The sequence below is a fragment of the Embiotoca jacksoni genome, unplaced genomic scaffold (assembly GCF_022577435.1).
Source record: "Embiotoca jacksoni isolate LCO1_2020_lvr unplaced genomic scaffold, fEmbJac1.0.p SCAF_1, whole genome shotgun sequence".
Lineage (NCBI taxonomy): Eukaryota > Metazoa > Chordata > Actinopteri > Embiotocidae > Embiotoca > Embiotoca jacksoni.
Window position 1 is genome coordinate 18,534,346 of NW_027185229.1, and position 24,157 is coordinate 18,558,502.

The 24,157-nt window shown below is 40.4% G+C and overlaps 3 protein-coding genes across 4 annotated transcripts; all 3 read right to left on the reverse strand.

The window, feature by feature from the left end:
* Positions 1 to 3,744: 3,744 nt before the first annotated feature.
* hyal1 (hyaluronidase 1) lies at positions 3,745 to 10,918 on the reverse strand. 2 transcript variants are annotated; one of them, XM_069145315.1, is made up of 4 exons: positions 10,830 to 10,918; positions 9,602 to 10,512; positions 9,424 to 9,513; positions 3,745 to 6,060 (listed from the first exon to the last, which is right to left on the reverse strand). In XM_069145315.1, the coding sequence occupies exons 1-4, from the start codon at positions 10,879 to 10,881 to the stop codon at positions 5,734 to 5,736; spliced, it is 1,380 nt and encodes a 459-aa protein (XP_069001416.1). In that variant the 5' UTR covers positions 10,882 to 10,918; the 3' UTR covers positions 3,745 to 5,733. The 2 variants fall into 2 exon arrangements, with proteins under 2 accessions (XP_069001416.1, XP_069001425.1); XM_069145324.1 differs by lacking the exon at positions 10,830 to 10,918 and adding an exon at positions 10,640 to 10,660.
* Positions 10,919 to 11,533: 615 nt separating this feature from the next.
* Positions 11,534 to 17,024, reverse strand: hyal2a (hyaluronidase 2a). Its single transcript, XM_069145336.1, has 5 exons — positions 17,004 to 17,024; positions 16,805 to 16,887; positions 14,653 to 15,625; positions 14,042 to 14,131; positions 11,534 to 12,648 (listed from the first exon to the last, which is right to left on the reverse strand). Exons 3-5 carry the CDS (start codon positions 15,580 to 15,582, stop codon positions 12,256 to 12,258), a joined length of 1,413 nt encoding a protein of 470 aa, XP_069001437.1. The 5' UTR covers positions 15,583 to 15,625; positions 16,805 to 16,887; positions 17,004 to 17,024; the 3' UTR covers positions 11,534 to 12,255.
* A 4,292-nt stretch (positions 17,025 to 21,316) lies between these two features.
* Positions 21,317 to 24,095, reverse strand: tusc2a (tumor suppressor 2, mitochondrial calcium regulator a). The gene is made up of 4 exons (XM_069145359.1): positions 23,984 to 24,095; positions 22,855 to 23,095; positions 22,127 to 22,247; positions 21,317 to 22,026 (listed from the first exon to the last, which is right to left on the reverse strand). The coding sequence occupies exons 2-4, from the start codon at positions 23,001 to 23,003 to the stop codon at positions 21,961 to 21,963; spliced, it is 336 nt and encodes a 111-aa protein (XP_069001460.1). The 5' UTR covers positions 23,004 to 23,095; positions 23,984 to 24,095; the 3' UTR covers positions 21,317 to 21,960.
* Between the last annotated feature and the right edge of the window lie 62 nt (positions 24,096 to 24,157).

Here is a 24,157-nt window from a genome sequence, read left to right on the forward strand (position 1 = left end):
TTTTTTTCATGGAAATGGAGGAACTGAGCATTAGTCAGTTAAAATGCATGGCATGCTAACAGAAATCAAAAACATGATAAGACGACAATCATTTCAGTACATTATAAATCTGAAATAAGATTTTTTTTTTTTTTTTTTTTTTAAGCTTCATCTGAGCCCCTTTATCCATCATATGTACTGTCCGTCCATGCATGCTAAATCAAAACTCTCGCCGTGAGGTGAAAGAAGGCTCTCAGCCAAATCACTCCTAACCGTGAATGAGGAAGGGATGACCATAGGTTGAAAAGATGGGTTCGGTTCCAGTGTCACCATACTCCTATCCTCGTTGACAGACTAACCCAGCATCAGGGCGAAGCCTGAAATAGATACACCCATCCACTACAGCAAATAGTGATGTAACCACACTCTGGTCTGTCCAGATGTGAAAATGACACGTTTTGTAAACGTAAAACTTGCATTTGGACATAACATTATTCCAAAGAAAAATACATTTATGGAGGACGACCGAAGCACTGACAGATGTCTGGTGAGATGCTCCACTCATTCTCAGGCAGGCCGCCCCTGGATATCCTTGTCCACCTCTACATTGAGAGTGTCTGGAATTTGACAGAAGCAGAGATGGCGATCCTTGGCCAAACCAGACCAGATGTCCAAAAGTATGTGATCTTTTTGCCAGTTATTTAATGTTCATCATGGGGGCGCAGTGAAAATTTAAGCAATTTACATGAACAAATAGAAAGTCAGCTACCAAAGAAGCATCAGCTTTAAGACCCCACTTCCTACTTCTAAAACAGCATCCTCATCACTTGACATTCAAATTAAACTTGGTCAAAAAACAATTACAAGTCATTGTTGGTTTTCTGCATTAGATTAAATCTGCTATCCAATCAGCAATTTCCCTGCTGAGGTGACCAGTGTGACAGTCCTTTGAGCCACAGCAGTCTCCACTCTCATAACAAAAGCATTTTTCTTCTGAGATTCACTTCATTACCCAGACTAATATGGAGCAAAATGTTTATTCAAATGAGCCAAGATCAAATCCTATAAAATGAATGAGAAAACGTCGAAATGGATTATATGCTTGCAGAAAAAAAACCATATTTGAATTAATTACAAACTGAAAGGGCATTAGGTTTGAAAAAATGCTTATTCTTCTTTCTTTCCTCAGTTATTTTCTTATAATCTTGCATTTATTTATCATCATCATTCATCACTAACTAGTGTCATCAATATGTGTCCATGAAAACAGGGAATAATTACATTTCATCAGGATAAACATGACAGCAACAAGCACTGTGAGGAACCGATTGGCCGTTGTTTCAAGGAGAAGGCACATTGTGAGGTTTTGATTGGCCTCAACCAAAGGAAAAACTTTCTATTAGCGATTGATTGGGCGGTGTAATTTTCCACCTGAATGGTTCCTGGGCACACACAGTTATTGTGCGACTTTGGCAGGAGCCACCTTTGTATAGTCAGTGTGTGAATTTGAGTTTTATCTCTCTCCTAAACGATATTCTCTGAGCTCTGATGGGGTCTTGTGGGGCGAGGGCTGGGGTTGAGCACAGGGCTGCCTATCGCACGATAAGTCACATGTGACAATCTGTCAGGTCACCTCTCATCAGGAGGCAAACAGCAGAGAAAGCAAATCCTCAACGGCAATAACACACACACACACACACACACACGCATTACACTCTACACACAATGACATAAAACACACACAGGGATCAGTTGTTGCTGTACATACCAATGATCTTTTTCCTTACACTAATTTATGTGCAAATATATCGATCACCATAACCAGCTGCTGTGCCTTCAGCATGAAACACACGACTGCAGGATGAGGCCTGGTAGAGATTCAGCTAGTTGACAAGCAGCTTCTATGTGTCGAGATATCAGAGCTCCATTTAAGAAATAGGGCGCTGTGACCTGCCCACCTCTCTTTTCCTTTTTACGTCTGTATTTCAAGTCTCAATTTACTGCTCTGATTTTATTCACTTATATGGAAATGAGATAACATGTTATTCAAAGACTACTTTTACATCAGCTGTTACTCTTACAATCAGCTGCTGTTAATTTGAAATATGACCAATTTCAGTTCATACAAAAAGGTGCCATTTGCCAAATACATACAAAAGATTGTGTGCTGCTTTTTAACATGTTATAATAAAAAGCTGAATGTTCTTAAGAGCTTTCACGAAAGGAATAAAGTGAAAAAGACTTCAAACAGAAGAACAGCTACATCTTGTTTGTTTAATCTGCACAAAAACCATCTGAGGTTCAAACAAGTCAATGCTACTAAAAAAAAGAAGCAGTCAACCACAAGTCCTCCAAATTAACTTCAGAATGAACATTTTTATAGATCTGATGCCAGGTTTGACCGTATAAAAATGGTGTTTTAAGCCGAATTCTGAACTTACAGTGCTATAGTTTTAGGTTTGGCTTGGTTTTAGCCCATAAAACACTTGGTGAGTGACAGGGAATGATCATGATCTGGTTAGAAAAACTACTTTGGTAGGGAACCTTCATCATCATACATACAAAAGTAACCACTTGGTTAAAGTCGTGGAACAACTGCAGTCAAAATTAAAAGATACCAGTGTGACTGAAAAGAACAGATGTTTTGTTGACCCATCCATCTAAAACTAAAACTAAAACTTCCAAAGTTTTAGTGCCAGAAATATTGTGGTTTCCAATTGTAGTCTATATAGCCTATTATTGACCAATCATGTTTGAGTGGGTTTTGGTTGCATGCAGGTTAACAGTCCTTATAGAGACACAAGAGGCCAAATGCATTGGCTGAAATGCAACTTGGAACCCTCCAACTTTTTTTGTTTTGTTGGTTTAAACCAGTACAACAAAGTGTTAAATGGCAACTTAAGAAACAATCCAGTTGTAGACTTCATTCACACCTACTGAGTTGCAAAAAGACTATAAACAATGAACAGTGCATGGAAGATGAAGGGTTGGATATCCACTGGCTACACTAGAACCACTGAAATATTGGCTTTTGCCTCCGAAGGCTAAGTCATCGTCACACAACAGATAGCCGATGGGTTCCCAAATGTATTGTCAGCGAGACAGGTGTACTCTTGAAAATGGTGAACTATTCCTTTAAGTCACCATTTCAAGACAGGTCTCCTGCATTCAATAGCCTGATCAATGCACAACACTGTGGCTGGGGTGACATACACACACATAAATCATGTAAACAAGTGTGCATCAGATCTTTAAGAAACCTGATCAGAGAGTCAACTCCTCTGAAGGACAGACACAGAGCGTGACAAAACAGTTATTAAACTAAGAGCGGGCAAGACGATCTGTAGACCGAGCAGCAGGGAAAGGGGAGACGTGACCATGGAGGGGTGACAGAGCGAGACGCCAAAATGAAGAAATGCAGAGATGAGAGGATAGAGAAATAGAAGGCCTGCAAGACCTGACACGGGATGGGGGGAAAGGAGACGCCCACTCGAAGCAGATAAACAGATCAGAATGTCCTTCATTAACGTACACACACTGAGAGGTCATTTCCAAGTTTGTGCTGTCATTTAAAAAAGGCTGCTTTAAATGCATAAAACTCAATGTCGTGACATAATACCACACTTGAGGTCAAACTGATGTAAAATGTATAAGTGCAAGGTTTCGTGGTCTAAATTTCAAGTTTAACTGCAATATTGTAGCCTAGTGTTTTTTTTATATTTTAAACAAACACACTTGGAAAAAACAAGCTTATTAAAATCAACATCAGGCTATAATTTTCTTTATTTGGACAGTGGAATGTGAATTTTTGTTTGCCAGGTTGAAGAAAATAACAATAATAATGATAAACAGACTGTCAAGCAGCACTGAATGTCAATCAGTGCAAGAGCCCTCTTGTCAAGTAACTACAGGTAAACATAGTGTTTAAGATATATATATATATATATATATATATATACACACACATTAGATTTTGTCCTTGGTCTTTGAAAAACAGCAGAGCAGCTTATCTTATTCAGAAAACTCATGCACAATGAATTCTTAAGACCAAACTACTTTTTTAAAAGCATTGGCTACAGATATCTCACCACCACTTTTAAAAAAGAGCTTATCTCCTCCTCATTTCCTCACAATCCGACCAGTTATGATAAAGCCGGAAGTAGGAAACAAGCAGGGCCTTGTGGGAATCAGTTCTTCAAGTGCGCCGAGCCTCGGGGGACAGAGGAGGGAAATTACTATCAACGACAACAGTTTAGCAGTGGGGTTTATCAGATAAGACAACATTTTACATGCCACTTGTAAATCAATCAAGGTCACTTTATGCTCTCTTTGCTCCCTTGGTCCTGCGTTATTGTGGGTTGAATTCACGGTAGACACTCTGGCTGCTGCAGATTTGGGGTACGAGTTATCAGAATCTTACATAATGAGTCAAATATGGCTTTTCCTCCGCAGTTATTTGTCTCTCCCTGTGATTACATGCACCCAGAGTTCTGACCTTGATGTGCAGTGCCTTTCTTCTAATTAGCTGTCCCACAACACCACCTACTGGTTAGAAATAACATGGAAAAACTCAGCATACAAGGCAAGTGGTGTTTCATTGACAACTAAAATTCCAACATACATTTTATTTATACTCAACTATTATTAAATCACAGTGGAACAAGAAATGTTCAGACGCTTCCCTTTGGTAAAACTAACAATATAGACCATAAAAACATCCATTACCAACTACAGTCAAAATTGTACTCAAGTACAAAAGTATTATCAGTGAAATGTACTTAAAGTATCAAAAGTAAAAGTACTCCCGAGGTAAAATGGCTTTTAAAATGTATATAGTCACTGTAGAGTCAGTTAAAATACTATATGGGTAGATCAATCTTTATAGAAATAAATCATAATTTACTGGCTGATTGTATATTTTATATGAAAGAGCCCAAATCTGCAAAGTAACTTTGAATGTTAAATACAAGTACTTTACTTAAGTACAGTCCCTGAGTAAATGTACTTAGTTACTTTTTACATCTAGTTGCCTTGGCATCACCTTGAAAACAGGATTTTTATTTTTATTTTTATTTTTTTTTTTTATTTTTTTTTTTCAAATTAAGTTGTCTTTACTTTAAAACTAAAATCACCAACATAGTAATAAAGACTTTTTTCGAAGCAGACATTTTGACAGCACAAAACAGGAAAAGCACAGGTGTAAATAATAACATTAATGATGGCTTTATTTCATTATTACAGTAGGTGATGTAGGTCTGGGTTTTGGTATTGTACATTGTGGAGCAGTGTCATCGTTAATGTTAGTCGTTCTACCTGTGTGTTTTTTGCTATTGCTACATAGTGTACTATATAGTGAACAAAATCAACGCTGATTGGCCACTTGTCCACTATATAGTGTCCACTATATAGTGGACAAGTAAGCAATCCCAACACAGCATATAAAGAGTCAATATGTCTGCTGTGAAAAAGGTCTGCTGAAATTAACATTACCATCCTTCCTGAAATGTTTGAAGACATAATTCTCTGCTTTGAACACTTGTTTGTTTTTTCCCATGAAAACCTTCACTTAAACAGTCAAAATTTGACACATTTTTTATCAAAAAACAAATATAAAATGTATTAAAATAAATTCGCTGTTTATATTGAATACATTGTAAACAACATTGGTTAAACATCCACAAATTTACATTAATAAGAGATCTCATCAGAGTTGATTATTTCCCCACTTTGCTGCTGGCTCGTTCAAGAAAAGTCTCATCCCTGATTTGGCTCGGAGCAGCTCTTACCATCCCACCCGGGGTAACACTTGCACTGAAACTCAGACTTCATTACTTTTACCTGACGTGGCCGCATCTGTCCTAAGACTCTGTAGTTCTTCCTTCCCTCTGGCGTCTTCTCAGACACCACCTTCCACTCTGCAGGGTTGAGGTGGAGGTAGGCTCTTGAGTTGGGGTCCCTCCTCTGGCACCTTCCCTGAGAAGAACACATGGTCTGGCTGCAGAGAAGAGCCGCTGATGTTACATTAACCAGGTAAGGACCCAGAGTCTCATCGATGTAAGATTTGACAGCGTCACAGGTCGCCTGAAAAGAAACAGCAGACAATAAACATAAACTGCGGAGGATGTGTCAAAAAAAAAAAAAAAAAAAAAAAGCTTTTACACAACTTTTTTTCACTGAAATATTGATCATTACTCGTATGGATGACAACAGCTGATATCATAATTAATTTCCCAGAAGGTCAGATGTCATGCAACTTTGCTCCACAGCAAGGAATAGTTATAACAAGCCAATTCAAGATGTCTTCAGTGGTCTGAGCAAAAGCCATCTGCAGAGAAGCCACCTTCAAATTATACCGCAAGTCTGACAGACGTTGCACACTCTCACTCCCCAGTAGTTGTTTGTGAATGAATCTGGTGATATTATACATTTTTGCTATTATTCTTTAAAAAGCCCATACCCGACATCATTTGATCCATGTAGCTAAAAAAAGATCTCTGCTGTTGTTCAAAAACACAACAATGAGCCACATTGGGTGGCATGTTCTTTCATTACCATGAACACAAGCACTGTAGGTTATTATGACTCAGTCTCACAAACATCATCCTGCTGCCATAAATATTTTTAATCTGCAGTCTCCACCACATACCCGCTTTGTTCCTGTTTGAGCAATACAGTGGGTATGGAAAGTATTCAGACCCCTTTACATTTTTCACTCTTTGTTTCATTGCAGCCATTTGCTAAAATCAAAAAAGTTCATTTTATTTCTCATTAATGTACACTCAGCACCCCATGTTGACAGAAATAAACAGAAATGTAGAAATTTGTGCAAATTTATTAAAAAAGAAAAACTGAAATATCACATGGTCATAAGTATTCAGACCCTTTGCTGTGACACTCATATTTAACTCACATGCTGTCCATTTCTTCTGATCCTCCTTGAGATGGTTCTGCTCCTTCATTGGAGTCCAGCTGTGTTTAATTAAACTGATTGGACTTGATTAGGAAAGGCACACACCTGTCTATATAAGACCTTACAGCTCACAGTGCATGTCAGAGCAAATGAGAATCATGAGGTCGAAGGAACTGTCCAAGGAGCTCAGAGACAGAATTGTGGCAAGGCACAGATCTGGCCAAGGTTACAAAATAATTTCTGCAGCACTCAAGGTTCCTAAGAGCACAGTGGCCTCCATAATCCTTAAATGGAAGAAGTTTGGGACGACCAGAACTCTTCCTAGACCTGGCCGTCCAGCCAAACTGAGCAATCGTGGGAGAAGAGCCTTGGTGAGAGAGGTAAAGAAGAACCCAAAGATCACTGTGGCTGAGCTCCAGAGATGGGAGAAAGTTCCACAAAGTCAACTATCACTGCAGCCCTCCACCAGTCGGGGCTTTATGGCAGAGTGGCCCGACGGAAGCCTCTCCTCAGTGCAAGACATATGAAAGCCTGCATAGAGTAACTTTTTGGCGTTAATTCTAAGCGGTATGTGTGGAGAAAACCAGGCACTGCTCATCACCTGCCCAATACAATCCCAACAGTGAAACATGGTGGTGGCAGCATCATGCTATGGGGGTGTTTTTCAGCTGCAGGGACAGGACGACTGGTTGCAATTGAAGGAAAGATGAATGCGGCCAAGTACAGAGATATCCTGGAAGAAAACCTCTTCCAGAGTGCTCTGGACCTCAGACTGGGCCGAAGGTTCACCTTCCAACAAGACAAATGACCCTAAGCACACAGCTAAAATAACAAAGGAGTGGCTTCGGAACAACTCTGTGACCATTCTTGACTGGCCCAGCCAGAGCCCTGACCTAAACCCAATTGAGCATCTCTGGAGAGACCTGAAAATGGCTGTCCACCAACGTTCACCATCCAACCTGACGGAACTGGAGAGGATCTGCAAGGAAGAATGGCAGAGGATCCCCAAATCCAGGTGTGAAAAGCTTGTTGCATCATTCCCAAGAAGACTCATGGCTGTACTAGCTCAAAAGGGTGCTTCTACTCAATACTGAGCAAAGGGTCTGAATACTTATGACCATGTGATATTTCAGTTTTTCTTTTTTAATAAATTTGCACAAATTTCTACATTTCTGTTTTTTTCTGTCAAGATGGGGTGTTGAGTGTACATTAATGAGAAATAAAATGAACTTTTTTGATTTTAGCAAATGGCTGCAATGAAACAAAGAGTGAAAAATTTAAAGGGGTCTGAATACTTTCCGTACCCACTGTATTTGCTAAAAACCACGGGGTCCAGCTATGCAGAGAATTAGTGAGGCTTTTTAAAAATAAAACCATATGAGTATATATTTAAAAAGAATACCAAACCAAATAAAAATTCAAAGACACAGTTAAAAAAAACAAAGAAAAAAAACAAGTTAAAACATACTGGGACAATATAGTTCACCTGAGGGGATCATGGTGTTGTTGTTTTTAAATACATTTCTAATTTTGTGAACACAGAGTGATCAGGTGCAGACTAATGTGTATATCTACCAAACTTGTATGCAAAACTCCTCCAAAGTGTACAAATCATTAATTGAATCTTTTTAGAACATCTTTTAGAAAAGAAAATTACAGGAACATACATGAACATAAATCCAAAACATATACATTTACAGTAGGCTATAGTCAATGTTTAATCTGGCAATAGAAAAAAAAATAGGTTGAATAACCATTTTCAAATAACAGACTGCATATTTGAAAATCTTCAAAACCAGCGGTTCGCAGGAATAGAGAGAGAGAGAGCCCATCCACATGAGACTGGAGGCAGCAGGTCTTAAGCAAACACAACCTTTTGATGTTCAAAAGCAAGGTCTACTCACAAAAAGCTGTAGCTGAAGTAAAAGAAAAGGCAACAGAAAAAGTGGAAGCTGGGTTGTGCTGAAACTAAAAACACTGCAGAGTCCAATATACAAAAGGAACAAAATGCACCGAGCAAAACGTAGAACTGGAAGAACCTAAACTAAGAGTAAAACTTTCATGGAGACTGAAACATAAAGCAGAAATTATCCCAGTGGCAGACATGGACAAAGAAACAGACACAGTGAACTGATGCTGAAAGAGGGGAACACAGAGACTAAATACACATGGGAAAGGAGGACAATTAGGGACAGATGAAACAAATGAAGATGGGGGAGGCAATCCCAATGACAGAAAATGCATGAGAGGAAGTAACACAGAGTGTTCACAAAGTAAAACAGCAACACTACAAAGCAAAAGCATGACAACAAGTGTATTGAAATCTCTTCTCAATATCTGTCTAGTGTTGACCTAAAAATACCCGACGTCCGTTAGCTAAAGTTCCTTTTGTCAGATAATGGTCTTAATATAGACAAGTTTGCCAAAAAATGTCTATGACGGCTTAAATCAGGCTCACAGTACTATCAAAAGATACCGTGTGCACAGTTTCAGTAGTCCAACCAATGAGATACTGGACAAATCTGTTATTGTACCTGAGATTTGGAAAAGGCGTGGTCACCCCAAAGCACCACCCCTGCAGATCCTAATGCAGCAGTCTCTCCGATAGTGTAGACCAGGTGCTCCTGAAGGCCAAAAACAAAAGGTGAGCACAATGTTCGTACTGAATCATGACAATAAAAAACATTTTAAGTTCAAAAATCTGCTACTTGCCTGAGAGAGGAAATCTAACGTGTAGGTGTAGACAATGCGAGCGTAGGGGAACACAGGCAGTGCTGATGGAGTCCCCTGAGCGCCTGCTCTCATGGCCTCCAGGATTCGGTGGTGAGCGTAGAGGCGCACTTCTTTGTCGAGGCCTCGCAGCTCGAGGCTGAGGTAGATGTCAGGATACAGAGCGGAGGAGGCACTCCACAGCCAGAGCAGCTTGTCATTCCTTTTCATCTCTACAGCTGGACACTCCCCTGTGTAGTTAAAGCTTTTGTCATTGTAGTAGTTGTAGCAGTTGGGGAAGCCATAATAACCCCACAAGCCATTTGGTCTTGCATCGAGCCCCAGTTTCACAGTTTCCTCCATGAATTCCCTCCCAGCTCCCTCAAACTCCACCAGTGCTTCAGCGTCTACCTGAGCGGGGCTCCAGTCTGGATGCATCGACCTCACTACTGCTCTTGACCCCTTCCAGTACACCTCCTTACTGTCCCAGTTTCTCTCCCATAAGGGTCTCCAACTCTCCCAATCCACCACAGCCAGGCCCTGGAAATCCCTGTCAGGGATAAAGGTATGGATATTTTTTCTGGCAACTCTGAGGTGTTCATTGAGGCTGCTGTTCTGTGGCACCCCGCCGTTAATGGCCTCTCCTTGATTGGAGTACCTCGGATACAGACCCAGCTTTTCCGCATAAAAGATGGTTATGTTGTCACCCATGAAGGTTTGGTTCTGGTTCTGGACGATGTTGAACATCCCCAGGTCAAGGTCCACGCCATACTGAGAGAGGCAGTTGGCAGTGGGGGCGTTCCACACAGTGAGGAAAGGCACCTGGGAAAAAGATGATGTCGCAAACTGCAATCCAGAGACGAGACTGACCAGATTAAAGAGCAGCAGCCCCTCAGTATGAAAGGACCTCATCTCTGAAAAGAAGGAACAGACAGCGTTGTTGGGAAAGAGGAAATTGCAAAATAGCATTTTATCTTTAAAGTGTTTTCAGTTGTGTTACAAGATCAAAATTAAAATCAAACAAGGTCTTTCAGTTCTCACCATCTGCATTCAAAACCAAGAAGTTAGACTTTTGAACAAATATGTTGCTTTCTGCATCTTTCAGTGCTCCAATTTTTTTCCAGATAATCACACAGGTTGTTATGTAGCTACATTGGACAAAAATAACAAGCTATGACATACATATTGTGTGAAATTTAAACTTAAAGCAAACTTACAAACACTGACTTACCTAGTTTACAAACGGAGAGGGATTTTAGTGTGTGTGGTGTGGGTGCGGTCATGTGACCAAAAGTCTCATGATCAGGATAGTACGTAGGAAAAGAGGAAGGAAGCAAAAAGACAACCAATCCGAAAGATTTCTACCGACCAGTAATAAGAGACATGCAAATAATTTTGTGGAACAAGCAGATTTAAAGTGACAGACAAGTTAAAACATCACGTCATCATGTCTAGCTTAGTTTTTAATTTGTTTAAATACAAAAAAAAGAACATAGCTAAAAATAAACAGTTAACTGAGGAAATCTGGGAAGGCTCCACAGTTCCTTTATAAATGACTGTCAAGCAAAGCCATAATGAAGTCTTCCTCCTCCAAATTTAAATGAAGGCTTTGCTCAGCTCTTAAAAGTAGTAAAAAATAACTCTTGGTTAACGCCACCCTATAATTACATGGGGAAGGGGTATGAGGCTGCAGCCTGAAAAAGTGGGTCCCTCCCTGAGGACTCGCTGGCTTGGACTCCCCTGGCCAATGGTGAGTCACTGAGGTTTCACCCAGAAGCTTGTTTTTTTAATTACTGCAGACAACAAAAGCATAATTGTATTACAGTAAAACCAATATTTAACTTTAATACTTCCTTTGATGCGGAGAAGATTGTGCAAAAACATTTGGTATCCAACTCCACTTCTGTAAACCTTTCATGAAAGTACACAAGAAGCTTGAAAAAGAAGTTTATTCACTTTGACACAAATTTGAGAAAACAGCGTTTACAAATGAGAGGCATCTATTTCAGTAATACAGTTGATCATACAAAGAATCCAAAATTTTATTTTTAAATTGTGCTTCTGAAGTCAAACAGCTGCTGAAACATGAGACTGCTACTTTTGGCATAGATATGGTGTTTTAAAAGAAAACTAGTAGTCATGATTTGGACATAAAAATAAGAAAATATCATATAAAACACCTAAAAATACATTCAAATAATAAATAGTAATCGCCATAAAAACATTGGATGTCAGATGTTAAAAAAAAGATCAGGCACTTCAAATATATTTTGCTATTAGCAGATTTAAGTGCATCACTTCCACTTTCACCACACATCAACTCATTCATCACATTTACCACAGAAGCATCCTCTTGATGAGAAACACGGAATCTGACACCTTGGGAAACATTGACTGAAGGAAACTGAGAGCAAAATGTAAACAAGGTCATTTCTAGAAAATCCTCCAATGTTTATAAAAGGTTAAAATTCAAAAGCAAACATTACTTTATATTTTCCATAGTGTTTCTTATCAAATTTCACTTCGTGTCATCCATATTTTACAGCAACTGCCGAAAAAAAAAAAAAAAAAAAAAGACAACTCTCGCCATAAAATGACTAACTTTTCATGTCTTGGGCTCCGATCTTCGCAGCTGTGTCTGCCGTATGCATGGTGTATTAACAGAAGAGCAGGACAACAATCAGTAAGATCCCACACTGCAGAGATGATGCCGCAGGTTGACTCGCTCTTCCTTTCTGATGTAAAGGGTCCCTCCGATCGCAGCACTCTCCCTCATAGCCACTGTAGCACTGGCACTGAAACCCTGTATGAAAACTCGTATTCTCCACCTCGCCAAACGCACTGGTGACTGTCGGCTTGCCGCCCTTCATGACGATACTGTGGGTTACGGGGTTCAGATGCAAGTAAACATCACTGTCTGGATTTCTGCGCAGACAGCGGCCGTGAGAACCACACAAGGTCTGGCTGCATAGCTCCGCTGCCGTGGAGACGTTAAGGAGGTATTGACTCAGCGTGCCCCGCAAATATGCATCCAGGTCGGTGCAGCTCTCCTGGAGAGGGGGGGAAAAAAATTACACTCACTTTGTGGGGGTTTAACATTCTCACTGTCCCAATTTTTTTTGAACAGATTTAACACAGGTGTGAGGTTCAGGTGAAAAATCATTACAAATCGTTGGAATGAAACCACAAGTTTCTGTTTATTATTGAGCGCTCATCTAAAGTCAAAACGTGGTTATGATGAACCTCTATTTCATTGATTAGATCAAAACTTTTTTATATTTTCCTTCTAAAATCCCCCTTCACTCAAAAATTGTTTTTTCTTCTTGTTCCTGCAGTTGAATGTTTGGGATTCATAGAGCAGAAAGAGTTGCAAAGTTTAAAACTCATAAATGGGTCATAATTGTGCCGATTGTGTTCTTCTTAATGCGTCTTGTTCTCAGGTCTCAATTTTAAAAGAGATCTTTAGCTGAGACTTCCTGATTAAATAAAGTGTAAATGAAAACATTTCCATATTCATGTAAAAGGACGAGTCATTTCTATGCTTGACATGACACCGATCACTCGCTGTTACAAAGCAGATATTGACGAATGTGGAAGGATGTGGTCAATGTGTTTGCATTTAGGTTTCCTGCAAAGACCGACTTGTAACAACTGAGAACAAACTCTTCATGGCTGATTTCAATATTTTAGATTAACGGCCCAAAATAAGATTAAAGTCCCCATCAGCCTAGATGTGACTAAAAAGAAGTCCTTCAGACAAATGTCTCCTGTGTATCGAGGAACATCCACGTGACTTAAGTCGCTAACTGTGAACCGGAGCCCCGAGGTTTGGTATCAAATGACTGCACACATGACTGACAACAGCAGCAGGTCAAAATTTCAGATGGTCAAAAAATAAGCAGACTGATTAATGTATTTGTTTCATAATTGTTGGGAAAAATAGTAACTCATTGTCAGTGTGTAAATTAAGTTACTGTTATGTGTGAAAAGTTTCCGTTAGTCTATGTAGACAACTGTAGTTGAAAGGTCACTACTACATACACAAATCACGAGTTCCTCTCTTGCAACAAAGGAACTGGCTTATCTAGTTTAGCACACACATTGATTAAAAGCTAACATACTCATATAGGGTGCAAAGAGCATTGAACCCCTATGCACTCACGGTACACAACATGTGACCTTATCTATAGTAATGTAATCACATGATGTTTTGTAACCCCATACATACAATAAAAGGAGCAAAGAGGGAAGTCTGATTCGTTGTTGGCTGATGCCAGGTGAAGAGCTTACAACTCTAAGACCCTGCACGGACTTCCCTTGCTGCAAGTAAAACTCAGATTTGGTGCCAAGCCTTGTGTTTGTCTGACTGTGGGTTTGATTCTTATGCTATCAGCGCTATGTTACGGTTCTGAACCTAACAATAATTAGTGTTTTAACGCTTACTTTGCTGCTTGCATAAGCTGCTTCTCCCCACAGGATGATTCCTGCTACTCCCAAAGCCACGCTCTCCCCGATGGTGGAAACAAGGTCAGTCTGCAAAAGATGATACAGCACTTTACATTTCTGAGAGTACAGGTAAAACAAAGGGACAATACACTGATAAGTGACTGTACAACAGGGTTAGACTGTTAGCAAGTACGGCATCAGTTCTTATCTGTTCATTCCCCCATAACAAAACAGCCTATAGGGTGTTTAGCCAGATTTTCAACTTGACCAACACCCATCCTGCCTACTCGACACAAATGAACGACATGATAGCTCTGACTGCTACCAGAACAGGAAAGGACCGTGGCTGCCGATAAGGAAAATAAAGTGCTATAGCTCCATGCAGCATGCACTGATATAGAGGGTGAGTAGTTGTGTTGTATGTTAGAGGCACAGCGTGAATGGAAATTAAGCAACAAGATTCAGGAAATAAAAGTGCATAATGTGTGCTTAAGAACAGTTTAGTGCACAGGAACACAGAAGTCAGATTAATCTTCAAAAGAGTTACAAAGAAAGAGGAAGAGGATCCAAATTTAGCATTGGCAGTGTTTCTAAAGTTAGAAAGTCACCTCTGTCAGATGTTCCAGAGAGTTGGCATAGGTGGGCCGGGTGTACACAAAGACAGGGCGTGCCAACCCGTTGCCCGATGAAGCCAAACGCATCCCCTCCTTCACACGGTTCCGCACAAACTGGCGTCCAGATGCTGAGGAACGCAGCACGGTGCCCATGTAGATGGAGGGGAAGAGGGCCGTGCTCTCAGTCCACAACCACTTCAGCTGCTCGTTGCGTGCCACCTCCACGTCTGGACAGCGGCCTGTGTAGCTCTCCAGAGTGTACCTGTAGTCATGGTTGTAGCAGTCGGGGAACAGGTAGAACCCCCACAGCTGGTTGGGCCTCAGATTTTTAGCGTGCCTCAGCGTCTCCAGCATAAACTTCCTAGAAGACATCTCAAACTCCTGCTGGGCCACTTTTGTCACTTGTTCAAAGGGCCAGGTGGGGTTCTTCTGGCGTACCAACTCACGAGAATGTCTGCGGTAAATGTCTTTGCTTTCCCAGTTACGTATCCAGAGGGGACGCCACTCCTCCCAGTCAATAACTGCTAACCCTACGGCCTCTGGTTCACGTATATACCTCCGAACACCTTCTGGCATTTTCTCTAGGTGCTGCGAGAGACTAGCCACCTGCGGCAGTCCCCCATTTACCGGAGTTTCATCTGGCTCAAAGTAGGGGTACGAGCCCAGGCGGTCATGGTAGAAGATGGTCAGATTCTGTCTAACAAAGCCCTCATTGGGTGAGGCCACGATCTGGAACTGGTCCAGCTGAAAACGAATGCCGTGCCGCGGGGCACAGTCCTCAGTCGGGGCATTCCAAGCGAGGAGCAGAGGCTTTTGGGAATACAGTGGCCATCTCGTGGGCTTCAGTTCCAAAGTACAAAGGCCGTCCCACAGCTGAACAATCAGCAGCAGTACTCTCCAGTCAGACAGAGTCCAGTACAACATGTCTTCAGATGTGGATTGACAGAAAGGACTGTCACGATCTGCTCTACAATTCAGATTGAAATTCAGTTTTTAAGTTTGGTATTCTGATAGAGGCAGCTCCCAGTGCATTCATTCATTATTCATTATTCATAAAGTTACCATTTGAAAAAACAAATGAGTCATTAATTTCTGAAGGAAACATTGTAGGCTACTTTCTAGATTACATCACATTTATTTGACGGCTTTAGTTATCAAATCTTCATTTTAAAGATATGAAGATTTGACCCAAAAGACAATATAACAAGCTTTTAAAATGCACCACGTTGTTGGAGATTAAATTAGTGGTTTCCAGACTTTTCAGCTTCTGATGTCTTGCAAAAATCAGTGTGTAGTCATGGTCATATTTTAGATGTCAATGAGCTGTTAACAGCTACATCAAAAAGTTTTTTTCCTCTAAACTTCTCACATAGTTTAATTTCAATAAATGTTAAAATGATCCAGTAGCTCACCAAAATGTAAAGATTAAAGGAAAAAGTCCAAAAACTGTTTTTTCTTCTTTGCTCTCCCAATAATCATCTGATGACCCCTCAGATTTATCTGCTGTCCTCGTTTATAAAACTGGATATAAAGTAGGTCAAATTAGCTCCAACAAGCTTCTTACACTGATGCTTCAGCAATAATAATCTGATTTTAATCTGATCATATATAATAACAGATCAGTCAGGGAGACCAAACCATTCTTTAAACTACCATACTTTAACTAACTTTTTCTGCTAATACTTATGTACTTTTATATAAATAGGATTTATTATGCATGACTTTTGCTTGTAATGGAGCATTTTTACATTACTGTACCGATGCTTTTATTTGAACAAAGGATCTGAATACATCTATCACTGAAATCAATGCTGAAATCTCAGGCTGAGGTGATATATAATTTAAAAAGGCTTTTGTACTTTTTTAAATAGAAAACAACTTTTATTTCGTGAGACTTTAAATTGCCAAAAAAGTGACAATCCATGTGGGGTTTTTTTTCTTTGAGTAAGTAGGACAAAGTTTTGAAAAAGCATCTTCACAGTTATTTATGTACTGCACTTTAAATCGGTTCCCTTATAGTTAACATAACCTGACTTCAATTAAATTATAGTTTGAGGAGCCTTTTTTTTTTTTTTTAAGCCACGAATGAGCAAAACAACAAGGAAAGGCAATGCACTTCATTTTTCCTGCAGATGGATGAACTTACCTTTACTGGCAGACTGAAGAAGCATTACCAAAAACCAGAAGCCTGCAACTTCAAGCCGCGTTTTTGCGTCGCCTCAAAACAAACTGCAGAAATTAAAAAATGCCTAAATGTAAGAAAATGACGACGGGGGGGGGATTACAACGGCATGAGCAGCTATGTTGCTCTCCGTGGGCAGTAAAGTGAAGAGAAGTGAACTCACCCCCTGCGATGTTGTCAGTTGCGACGAGTTCACTGAACCGAGTGCCAAACTACTTTCAGGATGTTCCATTCTGAGAAGGGCGGGGGGACGACGAAAACAATAAACCGGAAATCCTAACAACTATCAGCTCGTGTTTTATAGCAACGTGTTTCTTCACCTCTAATCCTCACATAACCACAGGTATAACCTAAGCGGGAAGTGGCTTTGAGTCTGTTTCTCTTTTAAAAAAAACACGATAATCCTCGTGTGCCGGTGCAGCGCTAAATGAGTCGGTCCAAGAAGTTCGCCACCGCCACCGTGAAATAGATACAGCAAGGAGCAACGTCAAGATCCACACAAGGTCACAGCGGGCCAGTACGCCACCACACATCCCTAAAAATAAGATCATACCCACAAATGACCTTTCAGCTACATTACAGTCAAATAGAGTGTGTGGATAATATGGCATTTAGAAATTAGGGTGAAAGATTCCAGGGCCTTAAAACACCTGAAAGTATTCATGTAACATAGGCTGTTTAAATACCATCAAATAAGGAGCTTAAAAAAAAAATCTTTACTTCTACTTTAATTAACATTCAGGATCTCTTAGCCACCCCACTGTACTGATGAGATGTAAGCAGATTTGATTGTGTAAAGTGTAGAATAAGCAACCCCTTGTGATTTTTTTTTTTTAAAGTAAACTCTTAATTGAAATATCTGATATTCTGCACCCACTTCATACCGGTAAAAATAACACATATTAAAAAAAATAATAATCCCATCACTCGAGATTTTCAACATTGCTCTTACTTTGCCAGATAATATGTTCACACATGGCACCATTGGAAACAAAGTTTTTCAAGGTCTTTAAGCCTCCAATAAACAATCTAAATTCAAAAACAGAAGCAGGAAAAGTTCATAAAACTCAAGTCTGTTGACTAATGAACATAATAATATATGAAATGGTAAGAGTAGACTGGCACTAGGGCTAATGGTGGAAGAAGTATTACTAAAAATAGTAATAGTAGTACTTAGGTAGAAGCATTACATAAATATTTGAGTTTTAAAATGTAATGGCATTCAGAACTTTACTCAGACACAAATGGATTTCTAGCAACATTTAATACAAGTATCAATAGTGAGTAATCAGAGTAGAAATTGATGAATGAACATGTTCACAGTAATTTAACACAACCAAATATTAACATGTTTATTTAGCATATTGTTTGTTTGGTTATTCTACACTGGTGCATCATATGTTATAATGTGACCAAAGGCTTTATGGGTAAATATCTAAATATAAATATAAAGTCTTCAGATAAATGGGGTAGAGTACAAAGTACAATATTTGCCTCTGAAACACGTATGAAGCAGATGTCTAAATAAAACTACTCTGTGACCCTTAAACTGTACATGAAGACATGCATGTTGTTGTAATACACCACTGACTTCAACACTAAAAGTAATGTGTACACCCACAACTGTCCAGTTTGGAAGAATAACAAAACGTTTCCTTTGTATACCAGAGTAAAGGTCGTTTGGTTTCATTGAAGTACTCTTATGTTGGTAAGCTGCTACTTAAGTGAAAGATTACAATGTTTTTTTCCACTAATGCTTTGAGTGCACATCAGACAGTGGGCACCAGGCATCTGGCAGGCAGATGTCACTGTTGCCAGAGGCATATGTGATGACAGCCACTGGCAAAGGCTCATTGAAGTAACCAAGTACCACATTCTGTCCTGTTGCCAAGTACAGTAGATAAAGATGACAGAGGCCATGCACTGCACATAATTAACCCAATTTAACAACCAGGGCTGTGTTGAAGTAGGAAATCTGAGTGTAGACATACAGCTAAAAATGTTTCTGCCATGACCAATGAAACTGTTTCCTTGGCTTACAGTCATCCATGACTGCGTTTTTTTTTTTTTTTTAAAGTCATTTCTGTAAAAGTTTGACTTTTCCTTGAGCTGAAAGGTGTCCGAGCGTATGATCAGGATGAGATGGGGACCTGGAAGTTTTGAATGTTTTCCTGTGCCAGAATCCGTTCCGCTATTTGTTTTCAGAACTTTGCTGACTCAACTCACCATGTCATGAGTTTCTCTCTCTGTTCCTATCTGTTTCTCCTCCCCTTCTGTGTAGTGTTTAAGGAAAATATGGAGCAAGAGCAACCCATGTGAATGAGGGAGGGGAAAGGAACAAAGGAATTGCCCTGTTTCCCTTTGACCTGTGCCTCCAGAACATTACATCAGCAGAAGTCAGGGGGCTGTCAGGAAGTGAAAACAATGGCAGGGAAACTGGAAATACACCCTGACACCTTAAGTTTTTGTCCCAAACACTTTATGAATTGCGATGCCTTTGGATAATCATGAGTTAGTAAACTTGGTTTGATGAATTTCATTGGTCCAAACATCCAATGTGTATTAAGAATGAAGTGAAATATATCTAAAATTGTGCTATGAGGCCTAAAAATGCATTCATAAAGTCATAAATCGATGTGTAAAGAGATTTTGCTGCTTGTACCAAAGCTTACTTTCAGGAGGCTTTATGTGTCAAACAAATAAACAGGACATTAGAGTCACATTCTCTATATATGATTACTCTGTAACACAGTGAAGCATAACATAATCCACCTTTTAGGTAACAAGGGTTCAGTAAAAACTGCTGTTTCACTTTAAACCACTATAGTTTGTTAAAAAAAAAAAACACAAAAAAAAAAAAAAAACCCTGAGAAAACAATAATCTCTTTAACTGTTTATAATTCAAAGCTTTTTAGACTAGCTGATCATTTAAAACAACTGTCTCTGAACCACAGCCACATGGACAACTTTTCCCTGCACAAACACATTGTTGGCTATACATTAGGGAGCACATTGCAGAGATCAAAACGGTTGCGTTTAGTCATGAAGTTCATTACATCTTTATGGTTTTACAAGGAGAGGTTCATCTTTTTAATACAGTCCGGATTTTAAGCAAAACATCAAAAAGGCCAGTGGAGGGGAAACACATCAAAGTGGCTGACCTCTGGCCCAAAGAGGCACCCGACCACATTCCACACAATTACAGACACCAGAGAAGGCCTGCAGAGGAAGCCCTACCCATTTATTGTGGGGATTTGTCAACTGCGCAAGCTGAAATATGTTTATATTGTCATTAAAGTTTGATACTGTGCCAGCTGGCAACAACAACCTCAATTAGGCACGATTTGTGTCTTTTAAGTTTTTACCCAAGACGACATTTAATTTTATCTTCAGCCTTTCGGAAAGTCTCAGTATTATCATGAGAGGAAGGCAAGTAAACATACACCAGAAAACTAACAAAATTAGTCACAAACACAGTCAAATTAGAAAAGGTATTGCTTTCTGCCGCCATCTAGAGGTGACACTTTGCATTTTAAAGAATAATTTGATTAGTTAATAAGCACAACAACGAAAAAAGACACAGGCTTTAGTTGCACACGGCGACATCACAGCTTAGCAAAATAGAAATTCAAGAAAGCAATGACAAAAGGCTAAAAATAAGGCAGAATTGGAAGATGCAGGGTTACTCTCTGACAGTGGCGGCTGACCACATTTTCAAAACCATTTGATTGTATGGTCACGTCCCTGACTAAGGCACTTCTCCCCCGATCGCTCAGTTTGGCCGGGCGGCCGACTCTAGGAAGAGTCCTGGTGGTTCCAAACTTCTTCCATTTACGGATGATGGAGGCCACTGTGCTCATTGGGACCTTCAATGCTGCAGACATTTTTCTGTACCCTTCCCCAGATCTGTGCCTCGATACAATCCTGTCTCGGAGGTCTACAGACAATTCCTTGAACTTGGGCTTGGTTTGTGCTCTGACATGCACTGTCAACTGTGGGACCTTTTATAGACAGGTGTGTTCCGTAACAAATCATGTCCAATCAACTGAATTTACCAGGTGGACTCCAATCAAATTGTAGAAACATCTCAAGGATGATCAGTGGAAACAGGATGCACCTGAGCTCAATTTTGAGTGTCATGGCAAAGGCTGTGAATACTTATGTACGTGATTTTTTTTGTTTTGTTTTTTATTTTTAATAAATTTCCAAAAAACGTTTTTCACTTTCTCATTATGGGGTATTGTGTGTAGAATTTGAAGGGGGAAAAAAATGAATCAATTTAACATAACAAAGTGTGGAAAAAGTGAAGCGCTGCGAATACTTTCCGGATGTCTACACTGGAATGCACAACATGCCAGTTAAGTACAAAACAAAGGGTGATCACATAATCGAGTGGAAAGGTAAAAAAAATCAAAAGTAACAGCTCACAGGAAACAGAAGCCCACATAAGAAAGGATTTCTTGACTCATTTTCCAGCTCAGTAAACCATTTATTCAAGTATTTCCAACTAAGAAATCTGAAGTTATTTACAGTACATTATGTTCACTAGTGCAGGTCTGAGCTCCAGTAACTGAGACAAACTCAGACGTGACAATACAGAACATCACCGTATATACAGTAAAATTCACAATCCTTCGTTAGTCCTACCCTGTAACTTCTCGTGTCCCTCTTTCACACATTCACTCAGACAAAACTAACACATGTACACAGACACATACACAGTCTAACACTCTACGTCTCACAGAAGGCATGAACCATTAAAGCCTTTTTCACGTCATGGATGATTTTCCCTGCAAAAAACTCACAAGAGGAATACAACTTGGATCTGATGTATTCGCTATGACTGCTTACATATCAGCTGGGTAGTGGAAACACAACCTTTACCGTCACTACTTGTGTGAATGTTAAATTATGGATTTTAGTGAACAGGGCACTGTCTGAATTCAAATGTAAAACATTTCCTTCAATAGATCATTTGAAATGCGACAGGTCGAGTTTTCCTTTTTGTCTCCACACCAGATGTGCAGTGTCATCCATAGCAATTCGGACAGGAACAAGACATTGCTCCGAGGAGAGTACCTGAGGCTGCACCTCATGGTAGGTCAGTCCTGTGCAACTATTCACACCTCACAGAGGACGATGGGGAAATCTACATGAATACACGGGTGGTCCAGCTTCACAATACCCTGAAAAATAAAACGATCAATATTCAAAGCTCAGTCGGATTAACAATTTTGACAACAATAAAAAAACATGCTACATCATAACCACGTGTCTCTGGCTCACCTGTGGAATGAGATTTTTCTGGATCCTCTTCAACTTGGACTTTTTTCTGCCATTTTTTGTCACCACCGTCTCCTCATAAAATTCATGGGCAAGGTCGCCATCCTCATCATAATACAAAGAACTGCCAACACAGCAAGTGGAAATCTATTTCAAACTACATGTCAGAAGGTGTAGCTTTCACCAGCTCATTAGGTCAGCTCACCCAAAACACACACTTCCTTACTTACCTGCAGTAGCACTAAACCTGATAGTTTGGTTTTAGTTAATAAAATATATATAAATATTTAATGTTACTTTGCTCTGACGTGTGTTTTTTAAATTTTCCCACTGGAATTTTTTTTTTTTTTTTATCTGCCTTTTAAACCCAGGATAATCTGCACATTTAATTGATCCCAATGAAAGCAGACAGTGAGGTCTGACGCCCGTGTAACCAGTAGATGGTCTTCAAAAACACACAGAGCTGCTGTGGGAAACAAATACTTTGTTGTGGGCGACCCTGTGGCCTTTGGGTCGGTGCTATGACCATGACCCGTGTCCCCTGATCCATCCGGCCTGGGACCTTCGTTAAAAGTCACCATTCATCCCTCGCTCCCACCATTTTGTGTCATCTCTCTTACGTTCAGCTTCACGTTGATACAGAATACCTCAAATATGTCAGAAACATGTGATTTTTTTTTTTTGGGGGGGGTGGGTCAAAGTTCAACCATCTGGGATCCAGTTGTATTTACCTCCTCCTGGTAAAAACGAACGGCGTGGCAGTCCTGGGACCTTTGAGACGCGCCACAGACTGCTCGTTCCCATCGCTTCCCGAATCGCCTCCACCTCCGCTGCCTGAGAAAGGCCAGACACCTTTGGCTTTGGATCCGCTTCCTCCCATCCTCAGAGATAAGGCATAGTTTAGTCCTCTCAATTAGAGCTTTCAGTCTGGTTCGTGGCCAGATGCTCTCAGTTGATTACCAAGGCTAGGACCTGAAAAGTAAAAAGGTGCACAAAGACAGAACATCAATCAGTCTTAAATGTCACTGCCGCAGGAGGTTGCTGGTGATGGAGGTGATGATGGTGGTGGTGGTGATGGAGGTGGTGATATGATGGTGGTGGTGATATGGTGATATGGTGGAGGTAGTGGTGATATGGTGGTGGTGATGGTGGTGATATGGTGGTGGTGGTGGAGGTGATGGTGGTGATATGGTGGTGATATGGTGGTGGTGATGGTGGTGATATGGTGGTGGTGGTGGAGGTGATGGTGGTGATATGGTGGTGGCTACTTTAAATCTGCTGCAAGACACTATTTGTTTATTGACCTTTGCTAAATTATACACCGCAATAAATGCACGGATGCAAACGTGACTGTGTAAATTTACATGAAAACTTAACTCTGTAAAAAAAAAAATCCAGCAGCTCATTAAACTTGTTATTTATCAACGCCGTCAGTTTTATATCGCAACGCTACGTTGTGCTAACTTTATCGGACGCTAACCAACAAGGCCACAAATACCCGACATCATCCATCTGCCAGTAATCTGCTTCATAACGCCCAACATGTCGCTGTAATCATTCGGAAACGAAGCCCTAGTTTCATTTTTAATGTACGCCGTCATGTTGACCTCAATAAACGCGTTTTTTTTTTTTGTTCCCCCCCCTTTTATTAATGCGGTAACCTCCATGTGGCTCATAATAACGCGCTGACGGCAAACCAGCACGTTTCGGTGAGTTAGCTCGTTAGCTTCGGTCGCTGACGCAGGTTAGCTTTTCAAACAGCTCAACGATGCCGGTCAAGACGGGTCACACGTCCGAGGACACGGACGAGCCTCGTGTCCCCCACGGCTAGAAAACGGGACCCTGAAACGGGTGTCCTACCTCGGGAAACGCTGTTAAATCGACGTGCCCGGTCATAACTTCTACTACCAGCTACGCGGAGCTGGTGTGCCAGCTTGTGCTGTTTTGGTCCGGAGCGGCGGAGAGAGGGGCGATCAGCTGATCTGACCCGACGGGCGGAGACCGCGCAGTTAAAGTGACAACAACACGACGACA

Bases quoted from the DNA above. Each gene is read 5' to 3' on its own strand.
- hyal1 (XM_069145315.1), bottom strand. From the start codon at position 10,881: ATGACCGCACCCACACCACACACACTAAAATCCCTCTCCGTTTGTAAA. The intron at 10,513-10,829 runs GTAAGTCAGTGT...CCTTCTTTTCAG, and splicing joins CCTCTCCGTTTGTAAACTAG to AGATGAGGTCCTTTCATACT. The intron at 9,514-9,601 runs GCAAGTAGCAGA...TTTGGCCTTCAG, and splicing joins CGTTAGATTTCCTCTCTCAG to GAGCACCTGGTCTACACTAT.
- hyal2a (XM_069145336.1), bottom strand. From the start codon at position 15,582: ATGTTGTACTGGACTCTGTCTGACTGGAGAGTACTGCTGCTGATTGTT. The intron at 14,132-14,652 runs GTGACTTTCTAA...CATCTTTTGCAG, and splicing joins CTCTGGAACATCTGACAGAG to ACTGACCTTGTTTCCACCAT. The intron at 12,649-14,041 runs GTAAGCGTTAAA...CCCCCTCTCCAG, and splicing joins CAGCTTATGCAAGCAGCAAA to GAGAGCTGCACCGACCTGGA.
- tusc2a (XM_069145359.1), bottom strand. From the start codon at position 23,003: ATGGGAGGAAGCGGATCCAAAGCCAAAGGTGTCTGGCCTTTCTCAGGC. The intron at 22,248-22,854 runs GTAAATACAACT...CTGTGTTGGCAG, and splicing joins TTCGTTTTTACCAGGAGGAG to TTCTTTGTATTATGATGAGG. The intron at 22,027-22,126 runs GTGAGCCAGAGA...TTTATTTTTCAG, and splicing joins AGAAAAATCTCATTCCACAG to GGTATTGTGAAGCTGGACCA.